Source organism: Notolepis coatsorum, assembly GCF_963971535.1.
Source record: "Notolepis coatsorum genome assembly, chromosome: 11".
NCBI lineage: Eukaryota > Metazoa > Chordata > Actinopteri > Aulopiformes > Paralepididae > Notolepis > Notolepis coatsorum.
Genome location: NC_140175.1, coordinates 23,706,937 through 23,721,877, shown reverse-complemented (window position 1 = coordinate 23,721,877; position 14,941 = coordinate 23,706,937). Strand labels below are relative to the sequence as shown.

Here is a 14,941-nt window from a genome sequence, read left to right as displayed (position 1 = left end):
CTGACCACATGGCGCTTTCACCCGAGGAGACCTAGACGAGAACCGTATGGACATGTACACTGGATTAATCTACCCGACGACTACATAGCCCTTTGCGGCTGGAATATATTTGCTTTGGTCCTGTGATTTATGGAGCGGATAATCGCCGACGCCTGCACGTGTTGGATTTACCCCGCGAGGAGTCAAGTCGAGTCGGCGTCTCAGAGAGCCTGAGGCCGACTAGCTTTCTTCACTGTGGAGCTACAGTCTACAAGAGAACCAAGCTGTATTCGTCTGTGGATCAAGAGGCTACTGCACCGGCTTCTGTACCTGAAGTCTCCCTAGTCATCGTTGACCAGACGTTCTACTACCGACAGATCTTCTACCCTGCTGGCTTACAACCAGGGGGAACCCCTTCCAGTATCTCCCGCTATATTACTAGTGTACCATAGATATAATTCCCTAAGATTCAGGTTGTATAATTACCTCCTGCGTAACCAGAGAATAGAATAGAATAGACTTTTAATTGTCATTGCACAGTATACAACGAAATTTCAGGGGAGCTCCCACAGACCGTAGTACATAATACATACATGAACACATAACACATAACACTGTACATAACAGAATATTTTAAATAATAAAGTGCATAATGGTTGGTAATCAGAGATTATCAAGTGCAGTGGTAAGTGCATGGTGCACGTGAGGGGACAGTCAATGAGTGTTTAACAGTCTAACTGCTTGGGGGAAAAAGCTGTTCTTAAATCGTGTACTCTTAGCATGTATTGACCGGTATCTCCTCCCTGAGGGAAGGAGCTGAAAGAGGTGATGTGCTGGGTGCGACTGGTCCTTGATGATACATTCGTTATTGATTTGCCTACGCATACTCCTTTGCCTTACAAGTGCATTCAAAGAATAATGTAAAGTATCATATGTACCTTTTGCTCCATTAAATACTTGAATTATACCTTTGTTTGGAACCGATTTCATTGTGGGAAGTGTTCATCATATTCATATATCGTGTACTGTATGGCCAGTAATTAAAGTACATAAAGCGGTAGTGGTTTAATGATACCATACTTATCAATACAGTCAGGGAATTGTACCCCTCAGTTACAGTACTGTATATTTGAATACCGCTTATGTCACAAATGTATCAGTACTAAATACCTATATGTCCCTATGCCATAAATGTCATGTATGTTGTGTATGTCATAAATGTCTATATGAATTGAAAATGGGGGACCCTGATGGAAACAAGACAAACGTCTTTCTCAGGTCTGCATCCCCTTAACAATTGTATGTATTGAGCCGTACTGTATTGTACCCATTCTGCAATCTGTTAAATAAAGTTTTCATTCATTCATTCATTCATTCATTCATTCATTCATTCATTCATTCATTCATTCATTCCCCCCCCCCCCCCCCCCCACCCCTCCTACCAACCTTCTACCTACCAACCTCCTCCAATGTACAGTTTCTTCGTCAAATGTATATATACTCTCTTTTGTAGACTCTTCTTGTATCAAAAACAGTACTGTATTTGTAAATCTGGTATGTCATAAATGTATGTAGCAGTACTGTCTATCTGTATCATGTTATGATTAATTGAAAATGGGGGACCCTGATGTAAACAAGACGAAAGTCTTTCTCTGGTCTGCATCCCCTTAACAATTGTGTTTATTGAGCTGTACTGTGTTGTACCCATTCTGAAATCTGTTAATAAAATTTTCAATCAATCAATCAATCAATCAATCAATCAATCAATCAATGTTTGTGTCACTCAGCCAGGGTTTGAAAGTTGTGATGAAGATTCTCCCCAATAAAGCCTTTATTGCTGTCCAGACTAATGTTATCTGTACAGGTAATCTGTAACACGGGGATTATGGCTGTAAGAAGTTTAAATGGTCTAATCGAATTACAAAAACATAGTCTAAAATATATGGAGAGAGAGGCAGTTTGACATAATAATTTTCACCGTCATCATAACACCATGTAGAAATCTCCTAACGTTACTTCCACGAGGTGGCACTATTGAGCTATGTGCGACTTTGTTTTTTGTACACAAAGAAGAAATACCAAAAACGTCATTTCCGCCGGATCGTCGATAAGCCAATCATAATGCCGATAGAGCCCGGCGCTTACGGGGACGTTTAAATAGTCCCGCTTGGAGCTCTGATCGGAGAGGAGCGTTCATTCATATTAATTTATTTTAACTTTTCGACTTGAGGATTTATCGCCCAAATCATGGAGGAGATCTCACTAGAAAGGTATGTTTTTGTATTTGACCTTGATTGTAAAGTAACCTCACATAATTGCCCACAATTATTCCCATCCATGGTACTATGAACACACCGAGCCCTTGCGAAGGTTGTCTTCTTCTAATCTTTAATCTTCTCCGTTATTATCTCTAAGGCTTGTTAATCAATAGACACTAAAGTTAACCTTATTTATGTGATCCAAGTTTTAACAAGTCGTTTAGCTAGTTAGTTGTCCAATAACTACTATACGCGGCACTCGATACCGCGCGTTTGCTGCTCACTTCCTTCCTTGACTTGTTGGAGCCAAATCGAAATAATGTAAAATCAAACATTTCACGCAACGATAGTTATGGTTGCATACGTGCATTTATTGTTAGCAATCATATAGAAATGTCATTGCATCGTATGCATGTTTCGAAATGGCGCGATCAGCTATAGTCGCCAACTTATTACTAGTTATTATGGCGGGCTGCACAATGAGTTGGCTGCAACAGTTTTACTGGTCAAATGGCCACACCGTGTTTATTAAATAACTTAACATACGTTTGAGACCCAGGGTTATTCATATGTGATGTTTTAATCCCCTGTATCTAGTAATATACTTTATTCAACCCTACTACAGGCCGCTGCAGGAGCTGCCCTGTATGAGTGAGAACTTCGAGGGCTCCATGTTGTCCAACTCGCAGAAGAGCAATCACAGCAAATGGAAGAATCCCAGCAAATTGAAGAAGAGGGGGTGCTTTGGAGAAGACTCCGAAAACACCCCGAACGAGCTCATCCAGCAATGGTCACCGCTCGCCAAGCACCCGCGATCAGTGATCTGCAACAAGGGGAAAGAGAACGTGGACAGCCAGTTTGTGCTCGCCAGGCGCTCAAGACGCCGCAGAGAGTCCACGTCAGGTAATGATGAGTTGGCAGAGACGACCAAGTTGTTGTTGGGCCTTGTTTGACTAGCTTTCAAAGTGGCTACTGTTTTTTGTGTGTGTTTGCTGAATACACACCACCACACCCAAATGAGTTTAGATGGTTGTGTGTTTACAGTACAGTTGCATGTATATTTCTCTCCCACCCACCCACCCCTAATGTACAGTCTCCTCCCCACCATATGTATATATTCTCTCCCCACCGTATGTATAATTATCTACCACACCCACCCCCTCCTAATGTACAGTCTCATCCCCACCATATGTATATATTCTCTCCCCACCGTGTGTATAATTATCTACCACCCACCCCCTCCTAATGTACAGTTTCATCCCCATCATCATATATACTCTCTGTCAGGAACTATGGGTATCAGTACTGTATATTTGCATATCATATATGTGACAAATGTAACAGTACTATATACCTGTATGTCATGTATGTCCCTATGCCATAAATGTCATGTATGTTGTGTATGTCATAAATGTCACTATGAAATGAAAACGGGGGACCCTGATGTAAACAAGACAAACGTCTTTCTCTGGTCTACATCCCCTTAACAATTGTGTGTATTGAGCCGTACTGTATTAATTTGTACCCATTCTGCAATCTGTTAAATAAAAATGTCATTAATTCACAGGTATCTCTTGGGACAGTCTTCCAGATGAGTTACTGTTGAGGGTCCTCTACTTTCTCCCACTACAGCAGCTTGTCAGGGTCGCCGGGGTTTGCAAGCGCTGGCATCGTCTAACGTAAGTCTTGGGCCTCAGCGAGTTGTCGTTGTTATTTCAACTACTTGCTTCATTTGACGATTTACCCCTCTACCCCCCGACTGTGTGAAATCAACAGCCATGGCCACATCAATGACCCTTAAGAGGAAACAGTTGCTCAGTAGGGGGGTGACAGTTGCTCAGAAGGTTCCTGGTTCAATTCAGGCTCCTCCTCCCACCCAGCAGTGTGTCAAAGTAGTAAAACTCCTGTTTTTATACATAATCAGATTGTTTTTAGTAATACTGTGCACGAGCATTACACTAGAGGTTCCAGTAGTGGGCAGCTTGAATTGCCAGGTCCTAGAACCAGCGCTCTGGGGAGATCTTTTATTTTTAGAGCATTAACTCTTTGGAATGGCCTGCCTCGGAACCTCTGCTGCATTTACAGTAGATTCACTTTTAAAAAGAATCTTAAATTGTTTTTAAATTGTTTTTAACACTGTAAAGTAATTTTTTGTTTTTGTTTTACACAAATGTAATTTTAGCTATGTTAATTGTTACGGTAGGTTCATTATGCATTGTGTGTACTGACTTTTAATAATTTTGTTTTTTGCAATAGTGATTGTTTTTGTATTTTTTTTTTTTTTTTTTTTTTTTTTTTTTTTTTGTGTGGACCCCAGGAAGACTAGCTGGTTGCTATCGCACCAGCTAATGGGGATCCCTAATAAAATAAAATAAAATCAAAAAAGTGTCCTTGAGCAAGACACTTAAACCGATGAGCAGGTTGGCTCCTTGCATGGTTGTCTCCGCGTGAGTGAATGAATGTGAGGCACAAGTTGTAAAGCGCTTTAGATAAAAGCGCTATATAATTGCAGTCCATTCACCTTGCGACGTCTCCACCAACCTACCCCTCTCGCCTGTCCCTATTGCAGGCATGACGAGTCTCTCTGGCACAGTGTGGACCTGGTGGGGATGACCCACATGAGTCCTGCCCTGGAGCAGGTACTGACCGCTGGGGTCCGGAGGCTGCGGTGTCCTCGCACCCTCATCGAGGAGCTACATTTGACGGATGAAAGGTGAGGCTTGAGACCTTCCTGTTGTTGGTGCCAGTTTCCTTCAGCACACATACTAGCCACACAAGGAAACTATAAAAGAAGGAAGGGTCGTCGCGTCAGAATACCAGCGTTCTATGCTCTGCTTGGTGCCAGATTTTGGTGTTTGTTCTATTGAAGCCTATGGGAGATGGGCAAAATATACAAACAAAATCGGAGGAAATATACATCAACCGATAGATCAAACGTTAGCTAGTTAATGCAACAAATTGTTGATGATTCTCTGACACCCGAGGTAATAATAACCTGTTTAAATGACGTGTCATAAACAAGGAGATGGTTGATCCCGTTCGACTCGATGTCGGCTGAACTGAACGTTTTCCACATTTGGCACCAATGTGCGTTCTTCTCGTGCTACACAGTGACGTGATGATGGCCCTTCCTTCGTTTATAGTTTCCTTGAATGGACCTGTCTCAAACCCTGCCCTCTTTTCTTGATCCTCCAATCACAACTGTCGCTTACCTCGGACAAACCAAGTTTGTCCGAGGTAAGCGACAGTTGTGATTGGAGGATCAAGAAAAGAGGGCAGGGTTTGAGATAGGTCCATTGCAGCATGAAATAAACTTGGGTCCCTTTTGTTGCCACTTTGTACACATCTGTAAGAGTAACAGGCTACGCAGTGACGTGATGACCCTTCCTTCTTTTATAGTCTCCTTGACTAGCCAGGGATTTAAATTATACAATGTTTCTTTATTGAATAGTTGAGCTATTTACAGCACATTTTTGTTTGACGTTTATACCAGTATGTAATGTAATTAACACTCAAATGACAAATGTGTATTAAAGTGGCTCTTTAATACACATGATGAGGTAGCAGTCCCTATAAGACTTGGTATTATATACAGCTACATAATTTCATGTCCCAGATCATGACATCACTGGTGGCCATTTTCTAACTCATTTACTCAATAACTGTCAAACTAAACGGATGTGTGAAAACTGTTTTTAGAGTTTTTGGATGTGTGCGAGATTATGTGCAAAATTTATCTGCATTGTTTTTGGCAAAGTTCCCGTTTTAAGTAGTTATGAACTTGTAATATTGGCATGGTTTAGCATTCTATTACATGATGTTGTCCTTTAAGTAGTTGTTATGAACTTGTAATATTGCCATGGTTTAGCATTCTATTGCATGATGTTGTTATGACCATGTAATATTGGCATGGTTAACATTCTATTGCATGATGTTGTTATGACCATCAATATTGGCATGGTTAACATTCTATTACATGATGTTGTTGTCCTGCTGCCCCGCTCAGGTCCCTGCGTCTCCAGCAGTTGGATCTCTCCAGCTGCACCATCACCACCCTGGCTCTGGAGGACATCGTCTCCCGCTGCAAACGGCTACAGTGTCTCAGCCTGGAAGGTCTACAGCTCTCAGATTCCATCATCCGGTGAGTGTGTGTGTTATGTGAGGAGGAAGAAAAAGATATGTAGTGTGTTCCCGTGGTGGCTTCTGTAAGTCAGGCACTTTCAACATGTCTAACTTCTGTCTGTCCAGTGAAAATAATGATTACGTAGGGGATGCCCCGATCGATCGGCCAGCGATCGGCATCGGCCGATATTCAGTATAAATATGAGATGGGTGAATTCCGATAATGCTTTATTTTCGCAGATCGTGAAAACCAATCGATGACACGTGCGGAAAAACATGATCACAGACCCATGTCAAATGCTCCGGCAAGAGTCGAGTGCATGAGCACCTCTTTCAACATAACTGGAGCATTAAACAAAATGGCCCAGTCAACTATTCACTTTAGTTTAATGCATGTGGCATTGTCTAATGTTATCTAGCTGGCTAGCTTCTGATATCAACGTCTGATATCACCATTTTGGCATTCGTTTTCGCAGTTGTTGGCTAATTAGCTATCGTTGTTCCGTGAGCTAACGTTAGCTACCTAGCTAACGTTACTGTTTAAACAAAATGACCCAGTAAACTATTCACTTTAGTTTAATACATGAGGCATTGTCTAACGTTATCTAGCTGGCTAGCAGTAGCTACAGATAGCTCCTGATATCAATGTCTTATAATAACATAATTGACATCATTCGTTTTTGCAGCTGTTGGCTAATTAGCTATCATGCTTCATAGCTGTAACTGAACACAGAACATCTTATAAGTTTCAGTTCATAGGAAAATACTTTGACTATAATGGTCAGAAGTAAATTAACTTAGATACTGTTATGCGTAACACCCAGTACTATTCACTTTACTTAATTTCTAAGATTAGATTAGATAATTTAGACCGGACTTTGAGAATGCCTGTGTTAGACCTACAGTATAATACTGCCAGCTACTATAAGAAAACCAAAAACGATCGGTATCGGCAGTGTATCGGCCGATATGACTCATAGACGATTGGTGATCGGTATCTGTGGCAAAAAAAACGTGATCGGGGCATCCCGTTCGCACACCTTAGATTAGATTCAAATGTAGCAGTAACGTGCAATAGTAATATATAATGTACAGGTGATTAAACTGGATATCAAATATATAAATCGGTACTACTGAGGAATAGTGCTAATCAGATGTATGTACAGAGTTGTAGTATTAATGTGTACAGTGATACAGGTATAAAGACACTAGGGTAGTAAGTAGGGCTTACTCCGATTAGTCAAATAGTTGATTTCATATAGTACTTACCTTCACTAGGAGGTACCCCAAAAAGAATATTCCAACTGTCTCATCGTGATTTCCAGTATTGGTGTCCATCGTGCCGCCAACATAATCCACCACAACACATGCATCGGGGGCATTAGACGCGTTCCAATGCCATCGAGTGAACCGCTAGACTCGCCTGACCAAGAAAACTGCGCCCGAAGGGTGGGTGATACTGCCACCTACCAGGATGCGGCCGGTATTGCACTCTAGCATATTAGTCTTGTAGAATAATTTAATATAATATTTTTTTGCAGATATTATGTTGTTTTTCCACATAATATTAATAATATACAGTATTCTTATATATTCATAGCACTCCGTTTCCTTACTCCCTCTGTTCCTCTGTCACGCAGGTCTCTGGCCTTGAACCCAGACGTGTTGCAGCTCGACATGTGCGGCTCCTCTGGCTTCTCACCCGACTCGCTCGGCCAGATGCTGAAGTCTTTCCCCCGGTAAGCAGCTCGTTCGTCTGTAGAATGCTGCCTTAAAGGGGTACGTTCAGAATGTTGCCCCTTAGCCCTGTTTCCTAATAATCTGTGATGGATGATGATGTTGTCGAAGGGTAGAGTCCTTTCTCAGCGCAATCCATCATGCTGTGCTTCATACTGGATACCCAGCTCCTCCTTTAGAGAGACACAAACCTAATGTAAAGGTGATGGGGCCACTGTGAAAAGCACTTCAGAACATCGTCTGACGCAAACTGCTTTGCTTTGGGTGCACCGTGGAACATTTTGGGAAATTGGCTTACCGTCTTCTCCAGAGAGAGACAAGAAGATGGATACCAGTTTCCTCTCTGTGCATTCAGTAGAAAGCTATCTGGCTGCTCGTTAGCCTAGCTTAGCACAATGAATGGAAGCGGACATGACCGGTTAGCCTAAAAACCAAATTCGTATCAGATGGGGGACACTGGGACTAAGGGCCAATCCCAAATGTCTTCCCATGGCCCCTACCCCTAGTTTTGAAGTGCCCTCTGCTGGGTAGTGGCCGTTCAGTCTGGAGCTACTAGGGGAAGGGGTTTTAATCTTTAGCTTCTTCTTCTTTTCATGTCCTTATACGAAACTATTCAGCTTATATAACGTCCAGCCAGTGCTTGGTACATTGCTGTCCCTTGATGTTGTAGAGTGCTAGGTCCTTTGCTGTGCAGGGTCCACCTAACAGAGGACATCGAAGGAGGTGCTCCATGGTCTGGGGTTCTGTGCCACAGTCGCATGTGGTCGGGCCACTAATAACCCCATCTGCTTAGTATAGGGCTTCCCTGGAACGGCCAACACCTGAGCGCAGTCGGTTCAGGCACTTTCATTTTGCCCAGTTGTTATCCTGGTGGGACGGTTTCGGCAGGGGGGGGGGGCATAGTCGAGCTGTGTGGGTGGTTGGACAGCTTTTCCTTCCAAATCTTAAGGCGGGCTTCAGATGATGTTGTCTCCAGTGGAGCACTGTTGGTCATGAAACATTTTTTTTAGTCGACTAGGGGAAGGTACATGGCCATGTAGGGGGTGCCTCTCATCTGTGGCTTGCCTGCGCCGCTCTGTCCTGTTGTCTACCACTCTTCTGATGTCTGGAGGGGCGATACCTGCCATGATGTACAATCTTTAGCTAGGAAATGGCTTTTTTTCTGTGCTACCGGGAGCTTGGTGCATCTGGCGAGAGCACAGTTCAGTGTCTGGTCATGATGAAATTGGTATTAAATGTAGCTCTTTAAGTGGTATTGAAAAAATTTCTTAAAAAGTCTTACATTTAACTTGTTGAACCTGCAGATACGCTGATGAAAGCGCCTGGGAGCCACTGATGTAGAGCTTGTGTCCTTGTTCTTTGCAGGCTAAAACAACTCAACATATCATGGTGTGGCTTCAGCAACGACCATGTGAAGGCCGTCGTGGGTAACCTCCACCCCACCGTCACCATGCTCAACATCAGCGGGTACAGAGAGAACCTCACCATGGAAGGTGAGTGAAAGATCCACCGCGACATGGAATTAATTAACCCATGAAGAGAAATTATTCCTCTTCTTGAATGGACTGCTATTTTAAGATTGGGATTCTAATGGTCAGTATTGACATTTTAGTGCTAGCAGAAAATAGATCTCTAAAATCCTACGGTTGCTGTAACCTAGCTAACAAGGTGAGGAGTTGTCAGGTTAGTTTAGATTTTTGACTTTTGCAAAGGTGGCGTGGCTACAAAAACAAATGTCTATTTTTCATATTTATATATATATATATATATATATATATTTTTTTTTAAAGGTTTATAGACCAAGACCCTATTGACGGATTACTCAACTAATGAAGAACTTATTGCGATGATTAACACTTTGATTGCCTAAGGCTAAATTCATGATATACCATCCGTTGCTAGCTCTATTTAACATGGAGAAGTTCCCCTTCTTTGCAGGGCTATAACTTTTTAAATTCTATTGCTAGATTGCCATTATTAGGGCTCATTCAAGGTCCTATATGTATTGTTCATGGTGTAGCAACGTTAAACTTTTTTATTCACATATTCATACTAAAATATGATCTAAAGTATAAGTATGTTTTCATCTCTTTCTGCAGCTTTCTCCAGAACGTGATTTATAGCCCCAAATGCATTATATTGATGATGAAATACAGTTTGATAGCAATCGGCGCGATATAAAAAATTCCAACTGGAAGTACTTCTGGAAGTTACTACACGTTATCTGATGTTGACCGGATGGGCGAGGGGGCGTTTATAATTCCGTGGGCAGCGTTATACCATTCATCTAATGTGGGACATATGTTCATCAGATCAGTTAGTATCGAACACGGAAATATTACACGCTAAAACTCACCCCAGTCTCCGCGGGCCGTTGGGCGATCAGCGTGGGGTAGACAGTTTTCCATTATGGGATGTAAAAATAACCGGTCCATTTCCAGGTTGTATAATGGTATATACGTCCAAATCATGTTGTTTATCGAGTTATTGGCAACGGATCGCTATGTATTGTGTCAAGATGGAGTCGCGGGAGCTATAGAGAGTGGCCGGAAGTAATATGGGTGATCAGCACTTCAGCCACATCACTTCCTGTTTGGCGCTTCTGCCGATCGGCCACCAGATGGCGCTCTTGAACCGCTAGAGGATTGAGAGGAGCTCTGAACTGTGTGTGAAGGCTGCGGATGGAAAATATGATTCCGATCACAGATTTTTGAAATATTGATATCAAAGACGAGTTACGGCGTCTTCGGCAACTTGAGCATGGCGGGGAAGGACGCCTAAACTCGTCCTTTGGCAACTAAAGTGTTAAGGAGCTAGTTTATGTGTGCAGCGAGAATTGGAGAGTAACAAAGACCTATATACAGAGTAGAGGGCAGATTCTCTGAACACGAGTCAAAGTGCCGTGTCTGAGCGGCCACAGGGGGAAGAGTGGTTAACCGCGAGTGACCGAATGAGTTTTGATAGAGTTGGGGGAACTGCTGCATATTTAAATGACATTAATAGTACCCTAGAGACCGTTCTTAAATGGCATTGTGGGTACTTTGTCGATGCGCAGTCGTCATCGTACCCATAATCACTGCAAAGAATGCTCTACTGGGTTACTATTATTGCTGTAGTCTGGATACTGCGTCAACTCACGTCTCTATTGTAACTGATTGTCTACTACTCTTATGTCCCATTTTTTAGATCTGAAGACACTGGTAGACAGATGTCCTAATATCAAAGTGCTGGATTTAAGGTGAGGATCTACTCGTCATAAAGGCGTGTGCTGCTTCAGAGAATTGTATCACTGGCTGGTGGCTGGTTTGAATTGTATCACTGACCTGGACGAGGCTGGTTTGCTTTAGTGGAGGATTTATCGGCTGTGAACTAAATTATTTTAACAAAGATGACAGTGTTGGTCACTAAATTCATACACAAGTGTTGACATCCAATCCCTTATGGAATACCGGTAATTCTGTTGTTCATTACATGTAAATAGAATAAAAGTACTGTCCGTGTTCCCTTGTCGCAGCGATCTCACATACTCGCTCCCTCCCTAATAGGCTACAAGCCAAGTCATTCATCTCCCATATGTCAAACTGCAGGGCTACAGTATTTCATGTTGCTCACATGGAACATTCCCTCAGGCGACCCAGTACTGAGACTGGAGGCCCCTGGCGTCTCCATGTAATCCCGTGTAGTGGTTGTTGCAAACATAAATATTTCATCAGGTTGTTGAACGTTTGTCAGGAAGTGTTGCAAGTTGCAACTCATGGGAACTTTGGCAGCCTCACCCTATACACTTAATATTTAATTACAGTATGCATACTCCGATCATGACCGTAATAAACAAACTAGCATGATGTTTAACTTTTTACATGATCAATGTTTGAGTGTGTGCTGCTCATTAATGTACTAGAATATGGGCAGTTTGGGCATGCATGTAAATCGATGAACGCTGAAGATGCATCTATCAACAGTGTATTTCGATCCTGTCATTTTGTTACAAATGTTTTTGATCCTCCGTTTCAGTGACAGTGTTCTCCTGACAACTGACAGCTTCCCTATCCTTGAACAACTGAAAGATCTTGTACACCTGTCCTTAAGTCGCTGCTACCAAATCCACGCAGCTTCCCTGGCGTAAGTCTCCTGTTCTGTTGAACACGTTTGTTCAGTATGATAGCATCATAGCATGTACAATAATGCTGTATATATATATATATATATATATATTATTCTTTTACCATCTATCCACATCTGACTGCACATACTGTAGTACATTCATACATCTTTAGATGGATACTATATCTATACCTACTCTTTACTAGCTATGCTGTGTGTCTTCTTTATACCTGTATCACTGTACATATTAATACTACAACTCTGTACATGCATCTGATTAGCACTATTCCTCCGTAGTACTGATTTATACGGTTTTATATCCAGTTGAATCACCTGTACATTGTATATTACTATTGCACGTTACTGTTACATTTTCACTCTGGTTAGATGCCAAACTTCTTTTCGTTGTGCTGTATAATGACAATTAGGGATGTCCGATATTGGCTTTTTTACCTATACCGATATTGTCCAACTCTTAATTTCCGATACCGATATCAACCGGTACATATATATCATGCATATATCAGGGTGTCCCCCCCCCCCAAAATGGAATAATTTCAGGTAATTAACATTACATGTCTCTTGTTGTGGAATTAACACAACATTATGAATACTTTTGACAATAAATAAAATCAGAATTTGTTCTTACTTGCTTGCCTGGGTAAATAAAGGTTATAGAAATGTAAAAAAAAAAAAAATTTAAAACCGATACCGATATTTTCCGATATCGCATTTTAATGCCGATATCGGCCGATAATATCGGACATCACTAATGACAATAAATTAGAATCTGATCTTTATCAAATGAATCCTCTTGTGTTGCAGTGACTTAAGCGAGCGGTTCCCGGCGCTGCGGCTGCTGGACGTGTTTGGCCTGGTGCAGGAGAGCTGCCTGCGCACCTTGAAGAAGGGGCTGTCCCGCCTCACCATCAACACCCGGCCCTTCTCCTTCGTAGCCCGTCCCACGCTGTCCTGCGGGGACGACCGCCTAATGTGGGACACGGGGTTCCGGCTGAGATTCAAGTCGTTTGTCTTTTAGTTTTAGTGTTGCGTCAGATTATTATTATTTTTATTTTTTTATGTTTTCCGAACCAATTTGCTGTATTCCAGACATTCCAGCTGCTACTGAAGATGATGCTCCTTTTTTACATTTCTGATCAGCGTTGATGTAACGGGAGGTCCGATGATGCTCCTTTTTTACATTTCTGATCAGCGTTGATGTAACAGGAGGTCCGATGATGCTCCTTTTTTACATTTCTGATCAGCGTTAATGTAACAGGAGGTCCGATGATGCTCCTTTTTTACATTTCTGATCAGCGGTGATGTAACGGGAGGTCCGATGATGCTCCTTTTTTACATTTCTGATCAGCGTTGATGTAACAGGAGGTCCGATGATGCTCCTTTTTTTACATTTCTGATCAGCGTTGATGTAACAGGAGGTCCGATGATGGCCGTGACCTTTTTCAGAATGTAAGATCCTAAACGGCGGCCTTCTCCACAGTGCTAGTTGAGAACGTGACTGCCAGGCTCTCTCCATATCAGGGAAAAGTAGCGCCGTTCAGTTGGGGTTCTTTTTTATTGATTAGTTTGTTTCCAGTCGATCCTTATGGGTTTTTATTTTTATTTTATTTTTATTTTTTTTAGACTCACTGCTCCCAAGGTGTGTCATGTGTGGCTCGCGAATGAGTCTTTAATAACATGCTGTTCCTGTGTGTCTTTAGGCTGCTCTGATGGTTTAGTGAAGCCTTGGCGTTCGTTGGTCCCTGCCGTAGCAGCCAGCCATCCGCTTCACTGCATTCCACTGTTTATCACTTGACTGAGTGAATGGGAAAAAGAAACCAAGAATGTTTTGAACAGTTGCTTTAACGTTCCAAAATCTCAAAGTAGTACTCTCTTTTAAATCGATTAGTTCATAATTATTTGTTAACTCCCCCCCCCCCCCCCCCCCCCGGTACTGTTATGATAATGTGTTTTGTTATCGGGCTGCTGTTTTTATAACATTCCTGGGAATCTGATGATGTGTTGAAAAGCCAGGTTTTATATTTGTTGAATGTCTAAACTGTTATAAGCTTTTGATCACATTATGAGAGATGTCTGCAGCCTTTTAGCTGAAATGTTCGAATGCCCTTTTTTACCTTTTCGATGATTGTAAAAGACCAGTGTAGTTGTTATACCATTTTACAGTGCATGGAGATAATGGGAAGATTGTCTCTGGACCAGTTTCGGTTGTATTGCCGCCCCATTTTCAGAATCTGTTTTACTCTTTAGAGTGACCACCGCAACACTTCCGGTATTCTGAAATCATGGGGGAGAGAGCGGGGGGGAGAAAATGAATGAATATGGATGAGAGCCTTGACATTAAGTGGTTGTAGCTACGGCTGTGGGGGTGCTGGAGACATGACCCAATAGACTTTTTTATACGCCCGAGTCTCCTGAACACGGAGAGACCAACCCCAAGTCGATCTGCACTTTCTCGGCCGAGCTATAGTCACTTTTCCTGCACCTACTCCCGAACATCCGCATGCACAGATTGATAAACCTAGATCTCTGGACAATCCAGAGACACTCCGTGGGACTCGGAGTCTATAGACTCGGGCGTATAAAAGTATTGGATCATGTATCCAGCACCCCCACAGCTGTAGCTACAACCACTTAATGTCATGGCGCTCAGCCACATTCATTAATCCCCCCCCCCCCCCCCCCCCTCTCTCCCATGAGCTCAATGTAACGCGGAAGTGCAG

General features: G+C 42.3%; 1 protein-coding gene across 1 annotated transcript; it reads left to right on the top strand.

The window, feature by feature from the left end:
- The first annotated feature begins 2,159 nt into the window (after window positions 1–2,159).
- skp2 (S-phase kinase-associated protein 2, E3 ubiquitin protein ligase) lies at window positions 2,160–14,128 on the top strand. The gene is made up of 10 exons (XM_084324287.1): window positions 2,160–2,249; window positions 2,863–3,140; window positions 3,805–3,916; window positions 4,807–4,950; window positions 6,244–6,378; window positions 8,000–8,098; window positions 9,462–9,589; window positions 11,283–11,334; window positions 12,111–12,218; window positions 13,026–14,128. Exons 1-10 carry the CDS (start codon window positions 2,227–2,229, stop codon window positions 13,237–13,239), a joined length of 1,293 nt encoding a protein of 430 aa, XP_084180413.1. The 5' UTR covers window positions 2,160–2,226; the 3' UTR covers window positions 13,240–14,128.
- The last annotated feature ends 813 nt before the right edge of the window (window positions 14,129–14,941 follow it).

Excerpts from the sequence above, each read along its gene's own strand:
- skp2 (XM_084324287.1), top strand. The coding sequence starts at position 2,227 with ATGGAGGAGATCTCACTAGAAAG. Across the intron at positions 9,590-11,282 it reads AGAGAACCTCACCATGGAAG|ATCTGAAGACACTGGTAGAC; the intron begins GTGAGTGAAAGA and ends CCCATTTTTTAG. Across the intron at positions 12,219-13,025 it reads ATCCACGCAGCTTCCCTGGC|TGACTTAAGCGAGCGGTTCC; the intron begins GTAAGTCTCCTG and ends CTTGTGTTGCAG.